Raw genomic sequence first — 14,452 nt, 5'->3', positions numbered from 1 at the left:
TCTAGGAGAGGATGTTGTTTACATAAAGGCTATTGACTAACAACCAATAAGACTTCAATAGCTCCATTCTGAACGGGATCCCCAGTGTTTAGTAATCCTGCTATCTGGGGAACCATTTAAGCATTTGAGGCAATTGAGAAAGGTGAGTCGGGATCTTAGGCACAAAAAATTACCAATGACAAGACCGATTACTTGGGATGCTCTTTATTGCTTTAAGATTTCATAGCAAACTCAGTCTCTTAGGAATATCTCTGCAATAGCTTTGTGTAAATAACAACACACTCTTAAAAGCTAACACATTCAAGGAAGGACAAAGTGCAGCACTCCAAATGATGTTGGATTTACAACCCATCTACCTTAGCTGGCATAGCTAATAGTGAGGAATTATGGGAATTTCAGTCCCACAACATCTAGAGAACCACCAGGCGATTCCTGCTGCTGTTCTATCAAATATTAGTGATCATCACAACCTCCATCTCTGATTCTCGAGAAACTTCAGAAATGAAATTCTTAAGCTCCTTGCAGGGCCTTCAAAGGGAAGGTCTAATCCCATTTTTTTCTCTCATTCCCCATGCAGCTCATTTCTTCTTGCCCTTGGTGCTCGCTTTGCGAGCACTGGGGCCCTTCTCCAGTTGTATCAGTTTGGCAGCAAACTGCTCCTCTGTTGTCTTTAAGCGCTCTTCTACTGAAATGCGCAGCTGGGCAAGCTCCTGGTTGAGTTGGGTTGCAATGTACTCCCTCAAGGCAGCAGTGGGACCTGGGAGGAGGGCAAGACAGAGTGAATCTAGCATGACCATTCTGAGAGAGCATTCATTCCCAGTTTTAAAAAATTACTGTTTTGGGCCTATAAATAGTACATAACTAAATATTCAAATACAATACAGATCCTTTATCCATGGTTAATTACCTGTGCTCCAAAAATATTCCTCCCTGGAAGTGTTTGTGGGCCTCCCTAGATCCTCCCATGCAATTCTGTGGTATGCTTCGAGCCCAGACATTGTCAAAATATAAGATTTGCTATTATTCATAATTTCAGATATCCATAGAAGGTCTTGGAACATATTCCTCGCAGATACAGGCTTGTACTGTTGTGCCCTTAAAATGTTTAAACTGCTCTTCATTTATTAGCCCAGTGAACTTTACAAAGACCTTGTAAGGCAGATATAAACCTTAGAAGTTTCTTCCAATGTTTGGGACAAGAAAGACTTCTGTGTAGTTGAGTACCTCCAGGATTGACCAGTAAGAAATTTCCTACTTTATAGCCACCTTTGCATTTTCTTAATAGAGTTTTATAAATACTTTGTCTATGATTTTGTCAGTTTTCATAGCAGTCGCGCTGTTAGCTGTTTTAGTTGGTGGTATTGTTAGCCACAATGTTCTGTGTTGTTACTATTTTGTAAAAATACATGTAAGTATGGAAAATTCACAACTTTGAAAATGTTTTTGGGGTCCCCAAAAAGATAAGAGTATTTATTATCGCCATCCTGCAGAGGAGATGAGGCGAAAAAGCTGCATGAAATTTCTTTATCTGTACACAATTGACAATCTGAAAGCTAGGGATTTTCTAGCTCAACCCAATTCATTGCAGTATCACCAGATATGAAGCCCTCTGCATAAAGTTATTCAATCTTACTTTCTTCCTGCACAGGTGTCTCCTCTGCTTCCTCTGGCACAGGTGACAAGCCTAAACTCTCAGCTGCTGCTTCTATTAAAAAAAAGAAATATATTAAGTCATTTGTAGGAGTTGCAGGGGAACTGGGATCTAAGAATGACTGTATCTTTAAATCTTGATACAACCAGTCTATTATCAGTTTAAAGTTATTTCATAAACTTCATGAATACGGAGCCGTGGTGGTGCAATGGGTCAAACCCTTGTGCTGGCCGAAATGCTGATCTGAAGGTTGGGTTGCTGACCTGAAGGTTGCTTGTTTGAATCTGCGAGATGAGGTGAGCCCACATTTGTCAGCTCTAGCTTGCAGGGACATGAGAGAAGCATTTGGCTCATCCTAAGATATGAGCTGATATGACCTGATGGATTAATATTAATTGGCTCTGACTGGCTCTGACTCTGGCTTGAAACTTCTCCTTTTGTAATGGTCGCATGGTTTTATTTATTTTAATTTGATTTGATATCAGTTTTTATTTCTGTTTTATGTTTGGTTTTTCTACTTGTTGTATTCTTTATGGTATTTAATTCTGCCTTTATGTAAGACTGCTCTGGATCCCCCTGGGGGAGAAGAGCAGTATATACATTAAATAAATAAATAAGCCCCCCAGCAGGATGGTAACACATCTGGGCGGGGGCTCCAGAATAGAGATGATGAGATGATGGGAACTGTATAAACCTTTGGGGCAAGAAAGGCTCACCTGACTTGGCTTCAGACTCGTGTTTTTGTTCTGAGAGAAGTCCTCATTTTAAAAGAAAAACTTGGCTTTTGTATTCCTTTAAAAATCTGGCTGGGTTAACAGATGGCTTGCAGAAAAGATTGTGGTATCCCTTTGCTTACCTTCCTCTTTGGGCTCTGGTTCGGGCATCCCAAGATAAGTAAAGGATATGTCCAACCTCACCTAAGAAGAGAGACAATGCTAGACTGCCATTTCAGGACTTTCAGACTATTTCCGCCCCTTTTACTACCTTGATACATTCTGGATTTATGTAGTTCAGTAGAGTCTCCCTTATCCAAGATAAACAGGCCGGCAGAACATTGGATGAGCAAAAATCTTAGATAATGAGGGATTAAGAAAAAAACCTATTGAACATAACATTACATTATGATTTTACAAATTAAGCACCGAAACATCATGTTTTACAAGAAATCGACAGAAAAAACAGTTCAATACACAGTAATCTTATGTAGTAATTACTGTATTTACGAATTTAGCACTAAAACATTGCAACATTTACTACAAAAACAATGACTACTAAAAGGCAGACTGCCTTGATTAATACAGAACCTTGGATAAGTGAAGCTTGGATAAGTGAGACTCTAGTGTATAACTTTTCCTGTAACAGAGGAACAAGGCTCTGGCTCTTAAAAGTCAAATTAAGAAGTGGACAAATTGCTCTGGAGGTGGAAAACTGGTAATCCCAGGGCAAACCGCAACCCTTTGATGGCTGCACAGACTGCAAAAAGCCCCACTTCCAAAAGACAAAACAGATTTGGCCATAAGTTCTCTTCTGGTTTTGAAAAACACATACATTTTTTGTCAAATGAAGCAGGGGACTCCGACCTACGTAAAAGCTAAACCATCTTAGAGACTTCTAGGTAGGAGAGTACACTTTTGGGGGCATGAAAAAATGTGATCTGGGAAGTAGAGAAGTCTTTGCCCTTCTCCTGGGACAATCTTCTTTACTCTTTCCTCCCAACATACTTCAGGGCGAAGGGAGGGACTCCTTTACCTGTGGAGTGAAGACATATTTGTAAAGTTTGAAGTGTCGGAAGTAAGTGTTGATCATATAGTCTGTTATGAGCACCAGGTGGTCTTGATTAAAGAGATCAATGCTGAAAGGGGGCCTCTGTGAAAAGAGGAGGAAAATGATGATGAGACTAATGGCTTTCTTATCCTTAGCTCTGAGTAGTTGCAGAGAAGGAGCAGTTGCCTAAAAGTGGTTCTAGCTGGACTATTCTCCTGTTATTCGCCCAGCCTGGCATGACACTCACCCGAATGGAGTGGCAGAAAACTAGTTCCTTGAAATAGCTGTAGCACTCCTCCACATTGGGCAGTGGTGTTTCTACAAGACAAGAAAGTGGTAAAAAGTAAGCCAGTGATCTAGTTCCAGCCCTCCTCCAGACTTCCCTGAATCTCTCTTCAGTTTTCTCAGCATTCAAAACCTACACCGTTCCTATAGACATTCATTTACTCAGGATTAGCAGTAGGTAGAACAGGGGCCCTTTCACACAACACAGCAATACCACTTTGATTCCACTTTAGCTGTTCTGGTTTCTTCCTGCGGAATCACGGAACCAATAGTTTAGGATGAGGTATTTAGAATTCCTCCTCCTAGAACAAGACTCCTACAGTGAGACAGTCATGAATTGTGTCTGAAAGGTTCTCTAAGCAAATGCCAGTGTTAGTGCTAAAATAAATTCCTGAATGCATGTTCACAAATACCATGTTCTGCAATTTTATTCTCACCCATGTGAAATTGCTCTGAGCATCAGTAGGAAAACCCTGGAGTTCTTGTAGAAAGCAAAAAAATCCATTAACCGAATTCTTCCTGCCACCAAAAAGGCTTACCCACGCAGGCCTCATGTACATCCTTCACAATTGAGAAGAAGGTCGAGGTCTGTTCCCGGTTGAAACCCTGCTCCCTACTGAACTGAATGGTGTAGAAGTACAGATCTAGTAAGATGGCAGAGCGAGGATTGGATTCAAAGTCCTGGAGATGTAAGAGTTCAGCAAGGAGGCTGTGGAGGAGAGAGAGAAAGAATAAAGAAGGACTGGTAACCAATACCCTGTCAGAGTCTTCCACTGTGATTGTCCTGCTTTCTGTTTGTTTAACTCCTGGTATTTTGTTACATTGGATGCGACAAGATAAACAGCTGGACATTATAATAATAATAATAAATTTATTCTTATATCCCGCCCCATCTCCCCGAGGGGACTCGGGGCGGCTCACAACAATAATAAAAACAGTGACAAATTACACATTGTAAAATCAAACATGAAAAGCAGTCATACAATCAATACATACATCACATGTTAAAAACAAGGAGATAAAACAGTTCTAGGCCGAAATAGAGGGCTTCTGTAGCTTCGTGGCAGAAGTACTCAGCAAGGTATCAATAATCATGGCAGAACACTCTCTAATTAAATTAAATGGGCAGACAAATCAACCCCCAAAAATTAGTCGTCGAAGGCCCTCTGGAAAATCCAGGTTTTAAGGCTTTTTCGAAAGGCAAGGAGGGTGGGGGCCTGTCTAATCTCCCTTGGGAGTGAGTTCCAGAGGCGGGGGGCCACAGCGGAGAAGGCCCTCTCTCTCGTCCCCACCAGCCGCAACTGCGAAGGTGGTGGGAGCGAGAGGAGGGCCTCCCCCGAAGAGCGAAGAGATTGTGCAGGTTCATAGGGGGAGATGCGGTCTCTAAGGTAGGTGGGTCCCAAACCGTTTAGGGCTTTGTAGGTGATAACCTGCACCTTGAATTGGGCCCGGAAAACAAACGGCAGCCAGTGAAGCTCCTTAAACAGAGGCGTAGAACGCGCCCTGTAGTTTGCTCCTGTTAGAAGCCTGGCTGCCGAGCGCTGAACTAATTGCAATTTCCGGGCCGTCTTCAAGGCAGCCCCACGTAGAGCGCATTGCAATAGTCCAGTCTAGAGGTAACTAAGGCATGGACCACCGTAGTCAGATCAGACTTCTCGAGGTATGGTCGCAGCTGGCGCACAAGTTTTAGTTGTGCAAAGGCCCTCCCGGCCACGGCCAACACCTGAGCCTCAAGCGTCAGCCCCGAATCCAGGAGGACCCCCAAGCTGCGGACCTGCGCCTTCAGGGGGAGTGCAACCCCGTCAAGCACAGGTTGCCACCCAATACCCCGATCGGACTTTCGACTGACCTGGAGGACCTCTGTCTTGTCAGGATTGAGCTTCAGCTTGTTTGCCCTCATCCAGGCCAATACAGCGGCCAGACACTGGTCCAGTATCCGAGGGGCTTCCTTGGATTTTGGTGGAAAAGAGTAGTAGAGTTGGGTGTCATCCACGTAGAGATGGCACCGAACTCCAAAACCCCGGATGACCTCGCCCAGCGGTTTCATGTAGATATTGAAAAGCATGGGGGACAGAATAGAACCTTGTGGGACCCCACAGGACAATGGCCAGGGGTCCGAGCAGGTGTCCCCCAGCTTCACCATCTGGGAACGCCCCTCTAGGAAGGACTGAAGCCAGTGCAGAACATTACCCCCAAGGCCCATCCCGGAGAGACGTCCCAGAAGGATACCATGGTCGATGGTATCGAAAGCCGCTGAGATATCCAAGAGAACCAGCAGGGTCACACTCCCCCTGTCCAGCTCCCTGCGGAGGTCATCCACCAAGGCGACCAAAGCCGTCTCGGTACTGAAACCAGGCCTGAAGCCAGACTGCGATTGGTCCAGAGAATCCGTATCATCCAAGAATCCCTGGAGCTGAGAGGCAACCACCCGCTCCAAGACCTTGCCCAAAAATGGAAGGTTGGAGATTGGTCTGTAGTTATGCAAGTTGGTCGAATCTAGGGAGGCCTTCTTTAAGATAGGTCTCACCACCGCTTGTTTTAGATTAGATGGAAATCTACCCTGCTCCAAAGAGGCATTAATTATTCTCACAAACCAATCAACCAACCCACCACTGGCCTGTTTTAAGAGCCAAGATGGGCAAGGGTCAAGGGCACAGGTGGTCGCCCTCACCGCTCCAAGAATCTTGTCCACATCATCAGGCTGCACAAGCTGAAACGAATCCCACAAGATCGAACAGACAGAAGCCTCGGCTACCTCACCTGGCATTGCAACAAGGCCAGCATCTAAGTCGGAACGAATCTGAGCGACTTTGTCTGCAAAATGGTGAGCAAACTCGCTACACCGAGTTGCCGGGATGTCAGGTGCCCCCCCAGCCTGAGGAGGGTGGAGGAGCTCCCCAACAACCCGAAACAGCTCTGAGGATCTAGTTGTTGCAGACGCGATGCGGGCAGTCGAGAAAGCCTTCCTGGCTGCTCGCAACGCCGCGGAATAGGCCCTAATAGCGGCTCTAGACCGTGCTCGGTCAGATGCATCACGAGTTGTCCGCCAGCGGCACTCTAGTCTCCTCCTCACATGTTTCATCTCCGTCAGCTCCCCAGTAAACCAGGGGGCTGGGGCAACTCCACGTAGCGAGAGTGGACGTTCGGGGGCGATCATGTCTATAGCCCTGGACAACTCACTGTTATAGTGAGCGACCAAGGCATCGACAGGATCGTCAGGCTCCATGGCAGACAGATCCCCAAGAGACCTCAGGAATCCCTCAGGATCCATAAGTCTCCTGGGGCGGACCATCTTAATGGGTCCACCACCCCTGCGGAGGTTTACTGGTGTGGTGAGTCTTAAACTGATCAGATAATGGTCGGACCATGACAATGGAAGGATAGTTTGCTCTTCCACTCCAACCAAACCGTCGCCCGCAACAAAAACCAGGTCGAGTGTATGTCCAGCTTGATGAGTGGGACCGGATATCACTTGGGACAGTCGCATGGTCGTCATGGCGGCCATGAATTCCTGAGCTGCACCTGTCAAGGTGGCCTCAGCGTGAATGTTGAAATCTCCCAGCACCACCAGGCGGTGGGAACCCAGCACCACGCTAGAGACCACCTCTGCTAGCTCAGGCAGGGAGACTGCTGTGTTGCGGGGTACACGGTACACCAGCAGAATCCCCAAACTGTCCCGGGTACCCACCCTCAGGTGGAGACACTCAAGCCCGGCAGGTTGCAAAGCGGCGCATCTGACCAGGGCGATGGACTGCCGAAAGACCACCGCAACCCCACCTCCCCGCCCTCCCGGCCTGGCCTGCTGATGCACCCCGAAACCCGGAGGACAAAGCTGGGAAAGACTAACTCCACCCAGTTCATCCAGCCAGGTCTCGGTGATGCAAGCCAGATCCGCCTGCTCATCCAGGATTAAATCCTGGATAATAGATGATTTACCCTTGACGGATCTGGCATTGAGCAGCAGGACCTTCAGCCCGGAGGGTCTGCCATCGAGGCTACCACACCTATCCTTCTCCAGGGTCGCAAGAACTCTGTTGCGCTTCTCCCTGGGAATCCGTCGACCGCAATTTCTCCTCCCCCACACGACCTCGATGGAACCAAACCCCACCCGGTTCCCATCCCCCAGGGAATCTGGCTCAGTTGGAACATCATTTGGAGAGTCTAGTCAACTCCCCAAGTCCAAATGACTGCTGGAATTTCCAACTAGCCTAGCTTCCAAGAAAGGGGACAAGTGGGGCCTACCGAAAAATCTTCGAGGAGTAGGGGGAGGCAACGATTGCTGGTAAGGGACTGAGAAAGATTGGGCCAGAACATCTAGATGCGACTTTTCTGAGGAAGGGGACCTACAGTGAGGATTGAACATCCTATTATCATTGGGCCTAGTTAGTGCTTGAGTATATAAAGACAAGTTGGCCACAAGAGGACGAATCACGGGGTCTACTATTACTTTTCTGATGGTGATGCCCCATGATAGCAGCCAGGACCTAAGGGCCCATAACTCCTCTATAATAGACTTATCCTCAAAGTTGGAAATGAGGCGTATAGAGCGATCGTGTGATTGATAGTCCTTCTGGAGCCACGTAATGGTCTTAATCTTGACTGTAGTCAGGCTCCTTGATAAAATCTGAACCAAGGACCTCTGGATCGCTCTTTTCGAGGTCCATCTACCCCTATTCCATGTGGAGTCTCTAATTAGAAAGGCCAGTTGTTTCGTTTGCAAGGTATGGCCATGGCGGCACTCAACATGAGGAGAAGAGAAATCCCCCTCCAATGGAGCCTTCGTTGATGATTTCGCCACTCCCAAACCTATATCCATATCCATATCTACCCTTCACGGGCCAGTTTGTTCAGCACACATATCATCCATTCCCTCGATACTCCCATTATCCAATATTAACTCCTTGCTGCCCTTTTGAAACCCAGGTATTTTCTCCCCCCCAAAATCTAAATGCCAACTGGATTCCCTCGAGTTATATCCAATATTATTCTCATCCTCAGGAACATCTTGATGTCTAGTGGCATTTGCCAGTTGCGAAATTCCCTTGATGAGATGATCTAGTTTCTCATTCACAGTTACAAGCTGTGAAAAAACGAGGCTAAAAGATCTGCCCATAAGGTGGCATAGCTGGGACAGTTCGCAGATCCCATATGTATCCAGCTGATTCATTTTCCACTAAAATATCAAAACCGTAGTAAAAAAAAACAAAAACAAAAAACAGAATACTAATGGCCCAGAGCAATTAAAAAGTGTAGGTTGAGTATACTCTATATACTTACACAGCTAAAATAAAATAACATAGAATTTTAAAAGGGACGGGAGAGAACAAAAAAGAGGAGAAAAGGCCAAGTGGCGGCAGCAACCGGTTCGTCTGATGAGGGAAACACTCATACAAGGACAACAGGTTCCATGACAAAGTCAGAAAAAAATAATCAATGGAAGGCCTCCGGACTGGCGAAGACTTTCCGAGTGGATCTTCTAGGGTGGTAAAAGTGCTGACTCCAATGGATGCAGCTTCTCCCTTGCCTTCTCTCACTGAGACCCAGGTGATATTCAGTCCAACAGGAGAAGGGAGGAGGGAGTGGGAAGGAGCTCTCACCTCCAGAAACGCTGTAACTTCTCCCTTGCCTTCTCTCACTGAGACCCAGGTGATATTCAGTCCAACAGGAGAAGGGAGGAGGGAGTGGGAAGGAGCTCTCACCTCCAGAAACGCTGTAACTTCTCCCTTGCCTTCTCTCACTGAGACCCAGGTGATATTCAGTCCAACAGGAGAAGGGAGGAGGGAGTGGGAAGGAGCTCTCACCTCCAGAAACGCTGTAACTTCTCCCTTGCCTTCTCTTACTGAGACCCAGGTGATATTCAGTCCAACAGGAGAAGGGAGGAGGGAGTGGGAAGGAGCTCTCACCTCCAGAAACGCTGTAACTTCTCCCTTGCCTTCTCTCACTGAGACCCAGGTGATATTCAGTCCAACAGGAGAAGGGAGGAGGGAGTGGGAAGGAGCTCTCACCTCCAGAAACGCTGTAACTTCTCCCTTGCCTTCTCTCACTGAGACCCAGGTGATATTCAGTCCAACAGGAGAAGGGAGGAGGGAGTAGGGATGGGTGGAAAAGGGGAGTACTTCAATGAAACCTAAAGCAGGACTGCAACTCTCACCATTCCTCACTGCTGGATATGCAATGTAGGATGGACGTTCCTGAAGGTGAACAATATCTGGAGAGCAACACATCTTCCATGCTTGCTTTAGGTGTCATTGATTTCACTGACAGATTCTTGAGGTTTGACGGTGCTCAGAAGTATGTACAGTATACAAACTGTGTTGGTTTAATTAGTCTCTTTTTACCATGGCTAGTTAAGTATACCCTAACGACTGACTGATAGCTTTTCATGTCTTACCATTCCTCTTTTTCCACATTCCTCTTACTCTATTCAAACTGGTTTTTTAACTTTACATTGCCTGATCTGAGGTGTTTTTCAGCAATACCTCTTCAAAGACTCACTCCCAAGTTAATGCGCATCCACTTTTTGACACATCTGGTAAACCAAAACCAATTAGAACCCACCTCCACAGAGATACCAATTGTTATCCAGTTCAAGCACCCAATGAAACAAGCTGGAGCTTGCAAAAATGTGAGTAACCAAATCCATGAAGATCCATTGAACCATTTTTGTTGCAGTAGACTAATCCAGGCCAGCCAAATTACTGCAGGGAACGTGGAAAGAATGGCAGCTTATTGCAGATCTGTGTCTTGAAGTTTACTTATAGAAAATGATGGCCTTGCAACCATTTACTTGAATACTGAGCAGACATAGGGATATCCAATCTACACAGCCTGTTTCATGATTTTCGTTCTTTGTGTAGCAGAAATTGGGAAGGCAGGGGGGATCTTGGAGTTGTCATCCAGAAAGGAGTATGCCCAAGCTCCAAACTTTCCTGGATTTTTCATGGCACTTCTAGTTCAAAATTCAGTGGTTTTTCATACTATGAGCTTCTAATATTAAGTACTATAGTACTTTAATTAATTAGACATGCTAAGGAATAAAATGATATTGATCTGTTGAAACAGGGAAATGTAGCCAATGTCAGCTTTCGATTTCAGCAGAAGGTTAAGCAAGGGATCCTCTCACACTATGTCCCCATTTATGTGAGTTCAAGATGCACCCTAAGATGTACCCTGTCAGGAACAAGTTTCAGTGCAAGTGGGTACATATGGAGTAAATCAGCTCTTTAGGTACACTGATCCAATGCTGTGAAAGCTTTTAACATTCAAATTTCTCACACTAATCAGCAAATGGCTGCAGGATAAAAAGCTGTAATATAAAAAAGGTCATTTCCTCACATTCTGCTACTGACACATTTCTAATATGGATACAATACCTGCCATGCCTAAAACTCAATATAGCGGATTACAGTTGGAAAAACAATCACGTGTCTACAGTATCTTGATGTGCAATATTATACCGAGTGTCTGGTTTTTATGCATGATTCTTGATATTAGCAAGCAACCTTAAAATTTATTATACATCAAGGATGACATAATCCTTGGGTGCATTTTCTGCCTCTGGGAAAAAATCATGATTCAGTCAATCCTCAAAACAAAATTGGAAATGACCAGAAGTTCATGTTTTGTATTCAATTCTATATATTCTTTCATTTTTATTTAAGATACAATGACAGTTAGCTTTTGTTTCTCAATCCCCAAACCACCATTACCTCTTCAGACTATCAGTGGTCTTAGCCGCATTGATGAGATCCATGCTGTGAACATCTAAATATTTCCTGAAAAAGGACAATGAAGAAAAAACAGGTATAACAGCTGGACATCCCTTTAGCTGAAGCAAAAAGTGCAATCTCACATTCAAAATGTTGCCATTATTTTTTCTTTTCCTGTTTGATTGTTATTATCTTTGCATGATGAAAAAATCAGTGGCTCTCTATAATTATGATTTTATTTGGCCCAATGAAGGCATTGATGTTTTGCGGATTTTGAAATTTGATGTATTTAGCTAAATGGCCAATACAGTAATTTCTGAAAGTTTTCTGAGTGTCACAGAATCAGTCACCAGACATCACCAGAATATAATCATCTTCAAGCTATGAACCAATATAAACTGGTTCCAGGCATTTAATCAGTGGTATAACCAGCTTCCCCTAAAGATACAAAAAGCAACTTACCACATACATATCTTTGCTTTATGTGATCGAGGCTGAAAGAGAAGTACATTTTGTAGAATCCGGATCACCATAGTGATATTTTAAATTAATCTTAGATTATTTAAATGCTAATTTAGTAGTATTCACTATGTTGCAACTTTATCCTGTCATAGTGGCTACTGATTCCAATTAAAAGGATTGTGCTAACAAACTAACATTTGTTAGGTAAATTATAGTCTATGTAATTAGAAATTGCACTGAATCAATCTACCTCATGTTATAATACTCACTCATTGCACTTTGCCCAGTTTGTTTTTTACCCCCTTTACTTGGGTGCCAATTCCATGTTTTAGTATGACTATTATTTTATACTCTTGTTATGTTTATTGTGTTGAATTTTAATCTGTGTCTGTATTTTCTGATGTTTTATTTGGTTTGCTGTTTTATCCAGGCATGGCCCCATGTAAGCCGCCCCGAGTCCCTTCGGAGAGATGGAGGTGGGGTATAAAAATAAAGTATTGTTAATTATTATTAAATAAAATTATACATTTTGACTCTTTTAAAAAAAATTCAGTGAAAGAAAAATATCTTCTGGAGTATTTTCCCTCATATATGCTGCTAATGGCATATACTGTATGAGGCATCATTTTTCAAATGCTGTTACAGAGTGTAAGCAGAAATAGGAGTCTAGATCTCTCAAGTTCAAGTCCAACAATTCACTGGATTGGCTTTAAAACGCTGAATGGGCAGAAAAAGAATATAGTGAAGTACCTTTAAAAGAAACCACAGTTCTGAGTTTGCTAAACCTGAGTTGTTGACTATAAGTGCATCTAAACTGCAGAAGTAACTCAATTTGGTACCACTTTGACTGCCATCTGTTGAAACAGGGAAATGTAGCTAATGTTGTTTATTCCTTCAGTTGCTTCTGATTCTTCGTGACCTCCTGGACCAATCCACGCCAGAGCTCCCTGTCAGCGGTCACCACCTTCTGCTCCTTCAAGGTCAAGCCAGTCACTTCAAGGATACCATCCATCCATCTTGCCCTTGGTCGGCCCCTCTTCCTTTTTCCTTCCATTTTCCCCAGCATCACTGCCTTCTCCAAGTTTTCCTGTCTTCTCATTATGTGGCCAAAGTACTTCACCTTTGCCCATAATATCCTTCCCTCCAGCAAGTAGTTGGGCATTATTTCCTGGAGTATAGACTGGCTGGATCTTCGTGCAGTCCAAGGCACTCTAAGAACTTTCCTTCAATATCACAGTTCAAAAGCGTTTATCTTCCTTCGCTCAGTCTTCAGTATGGTCCAGTTCTCACATCCATAGGTTACTATGGGGAAAACCTTAACTATGGGGAATGCTTTAACTATGTGGATCTTTGTTGCCAGTGTGATGACTCTACACTATTTTATCGAGATTGCTCATTGCGCTTGTTATCGATAACACTCTCCTTCCAAGAAATAAACATCTTCCGATTTCCTGGCTACAGTCTGCGTCAGCAGCAATCTTTGTGCCTAGAAATACAAATTCTGTCACTGCCTCCACGTTTTCTCTTTCTCTCTATTTGGGTTCAATACTGTATGGATTTTTTTAAAAAAATTCATAGCACAAGTGACTTGAGAACATAATGCAAGTTGCTTCTGGTGTGGGAGAATTGGCCGTCTACAGAGATGTTGCCCGGATGTGTGTTAAATTGTTTTTATCTTTTGTTATAATATTTTAAATTACTGTTTTAATTCCGTTGTGTGTAATGTTATATTATGTTGTCGTTTTGGGCTTGTCCCTGTGTAAGCCACCCTGAGTTAGTATTATTATTATTATTATTATTATTATTTACCATCCTGCTGGGAGGCTTCTCTCATGTCCCCGCAAGCTAGAGCTGACAGATGGGAGCTCACCCCGTCTTGTCTCGTGGATTCGAACCGGCAACCTTCAGGTCAGCTGCGGTTTTACAAGGTCCGTTTCCTTCTCTACTAGAGAGGGCTGGTGCCTTCCCAAACTACAACTCCCTGAACGCCATAACATTGAGCATTGAGTGGTATTAAACTGGATTAATTCTACAGTGCAGATGCGCCCTACATGAGGTAGCCATCAGCTACAAAACTCTTCCTTCAACCATTCGTTTCTCTGCTTTCTTCATTAACTAATGTATGGATGTTATTGCAGGCCCTCCTCTGGTACCTTATTGAGGGATTCCGGCCCCATTAAAGGCCTTTCAGGTGGAGGGCTGAAGGAAGCCACCGTTGCCATGGTATTCTGGGCTCCGCCTGTTCTCCTCCAATTAGAATAAGGAATGTTCAAGCAAGGCCAGGACCGAGCCAATCACAGTCGTCTTCTTTCAAAGTGGAGCCTTTCCAATAGAGATACGGAGAAGATGCTCATCTTAATAAAAAGCAAAGAAAGATATTTTCCTTTTTAAAATTATTATTATTACTACTACTAATAATAATATTACAGAGGAAATGTTTGGTTTTGACTTACTTTTCCCTGTCTCTATGGGAGGAGTTTTACCTTTGAGCCAATCGCAGGGAAGCCACGCCTCTTCGTAAGGAGCATCGGCTCAATCACAGGCAACCTTTTTCGCGGTTCAACCAATCATGTGTTTGCTT

The 14,452-nt window shown here is 44.1% G+C and overlaps 1 protein-coding gene across 3 annotated transcripts; it reads right to left on the bottom strand.

The window, feature by feature from the left end:
- Positions 1 to 188: 188 nt before the first annotated feature.
- Positions 189 to 14,433, bottom strand: cfap119 (cilia and flagella associated protein 119). Of its 3 annotated transcripts, XM_003227686.4 has the most exons (10): positions 14,325 to 14,433; positions 14,025 to 14,225; positions 11,872 to 11,903; positions 11,410 to 11,475; positions 4,240 to 4,409; positions 3,663 to 3,733; positions 3,401 to 3,517; positions 2,508 to 2,568; positions 1,634 to 1,705; positions 189 to 757 (listed from the first exon to the last, which is right to left on the bottom strand). In XM_003227686.4, the coding sequence occupies exons 2-10, from the start codon at positions 14,091 to 14,093 to the stop codon at positions 579 to 581; spliced, it is 837 nt and encodes a 278-aa protein (XP_003227734.1). In that variant the 5' UTR covers positions 14,094 to 14,225; positions 14,325 to 14,433; the 3' UTR covers positions 189 to 578. The 3 variants fall into 3 exon arrangements, with proteins under 3 accessions (XP_003227734.1, XP_008119174.1, XP_062840119.1); XM_008120967.3 differs by lacking the exon at positions 11,872 to 11,903; XM_062984049.1 differs by lacking the exons at positions 14,025 to 14,225; positions 14,325 to 14,433 and adding an exon at positions 13,681 to 14,011.
- Between the last annotated feature and the right edge of the window lie 19 nt (positions 14,434 to 14,452).

Source organism: Anolis carolinensis, chromosome 6, assembly GCF_035594765.1.
Source record: "Anolis carolinensis isolate JA03-04 chromosome 6, rAnoCar3.1.pri, whole genome shotgun sequence".
In the NCBI taxonomy this organism is placed as follows: domain Eukaryota; kingdom Metazoa; phylum Chordata; class Lepidosauria; order Squamata; family Dactyloidae; genus Anolis; species Anolis carolinensis.
Note: the sequence above shows the minus strand (reverse complement) of the source record. Positions and strands in the feature narration are given on the sequence as shown.

Excerpts from the sequence above, each read along its gene's own strand:
- cfap119 (XM_003227686.4), bottom strand. The coding sequence starts at position 14,093 with ATGGCAACGGTGGCTTCCTTCAGCCCTCCACCTGAAAGGCCTTTAATG. Across the intron at positions 11,476-11,871 it reads AAAGCAAAGATATGTATGTG|GAAATATTTAGATGTTCACA; the intron begins GTAAGTTGCTTT and ends GTCCTTTTTCAG. Across the intron at positions 1,706-2,507 it reads ACCAGAGCCCAAAGAGGAAG|AAGCAGCAGCTGAGAGTTTA; the intron begins GTAAGCAAAGGG and ends TTTTTTTAATAG.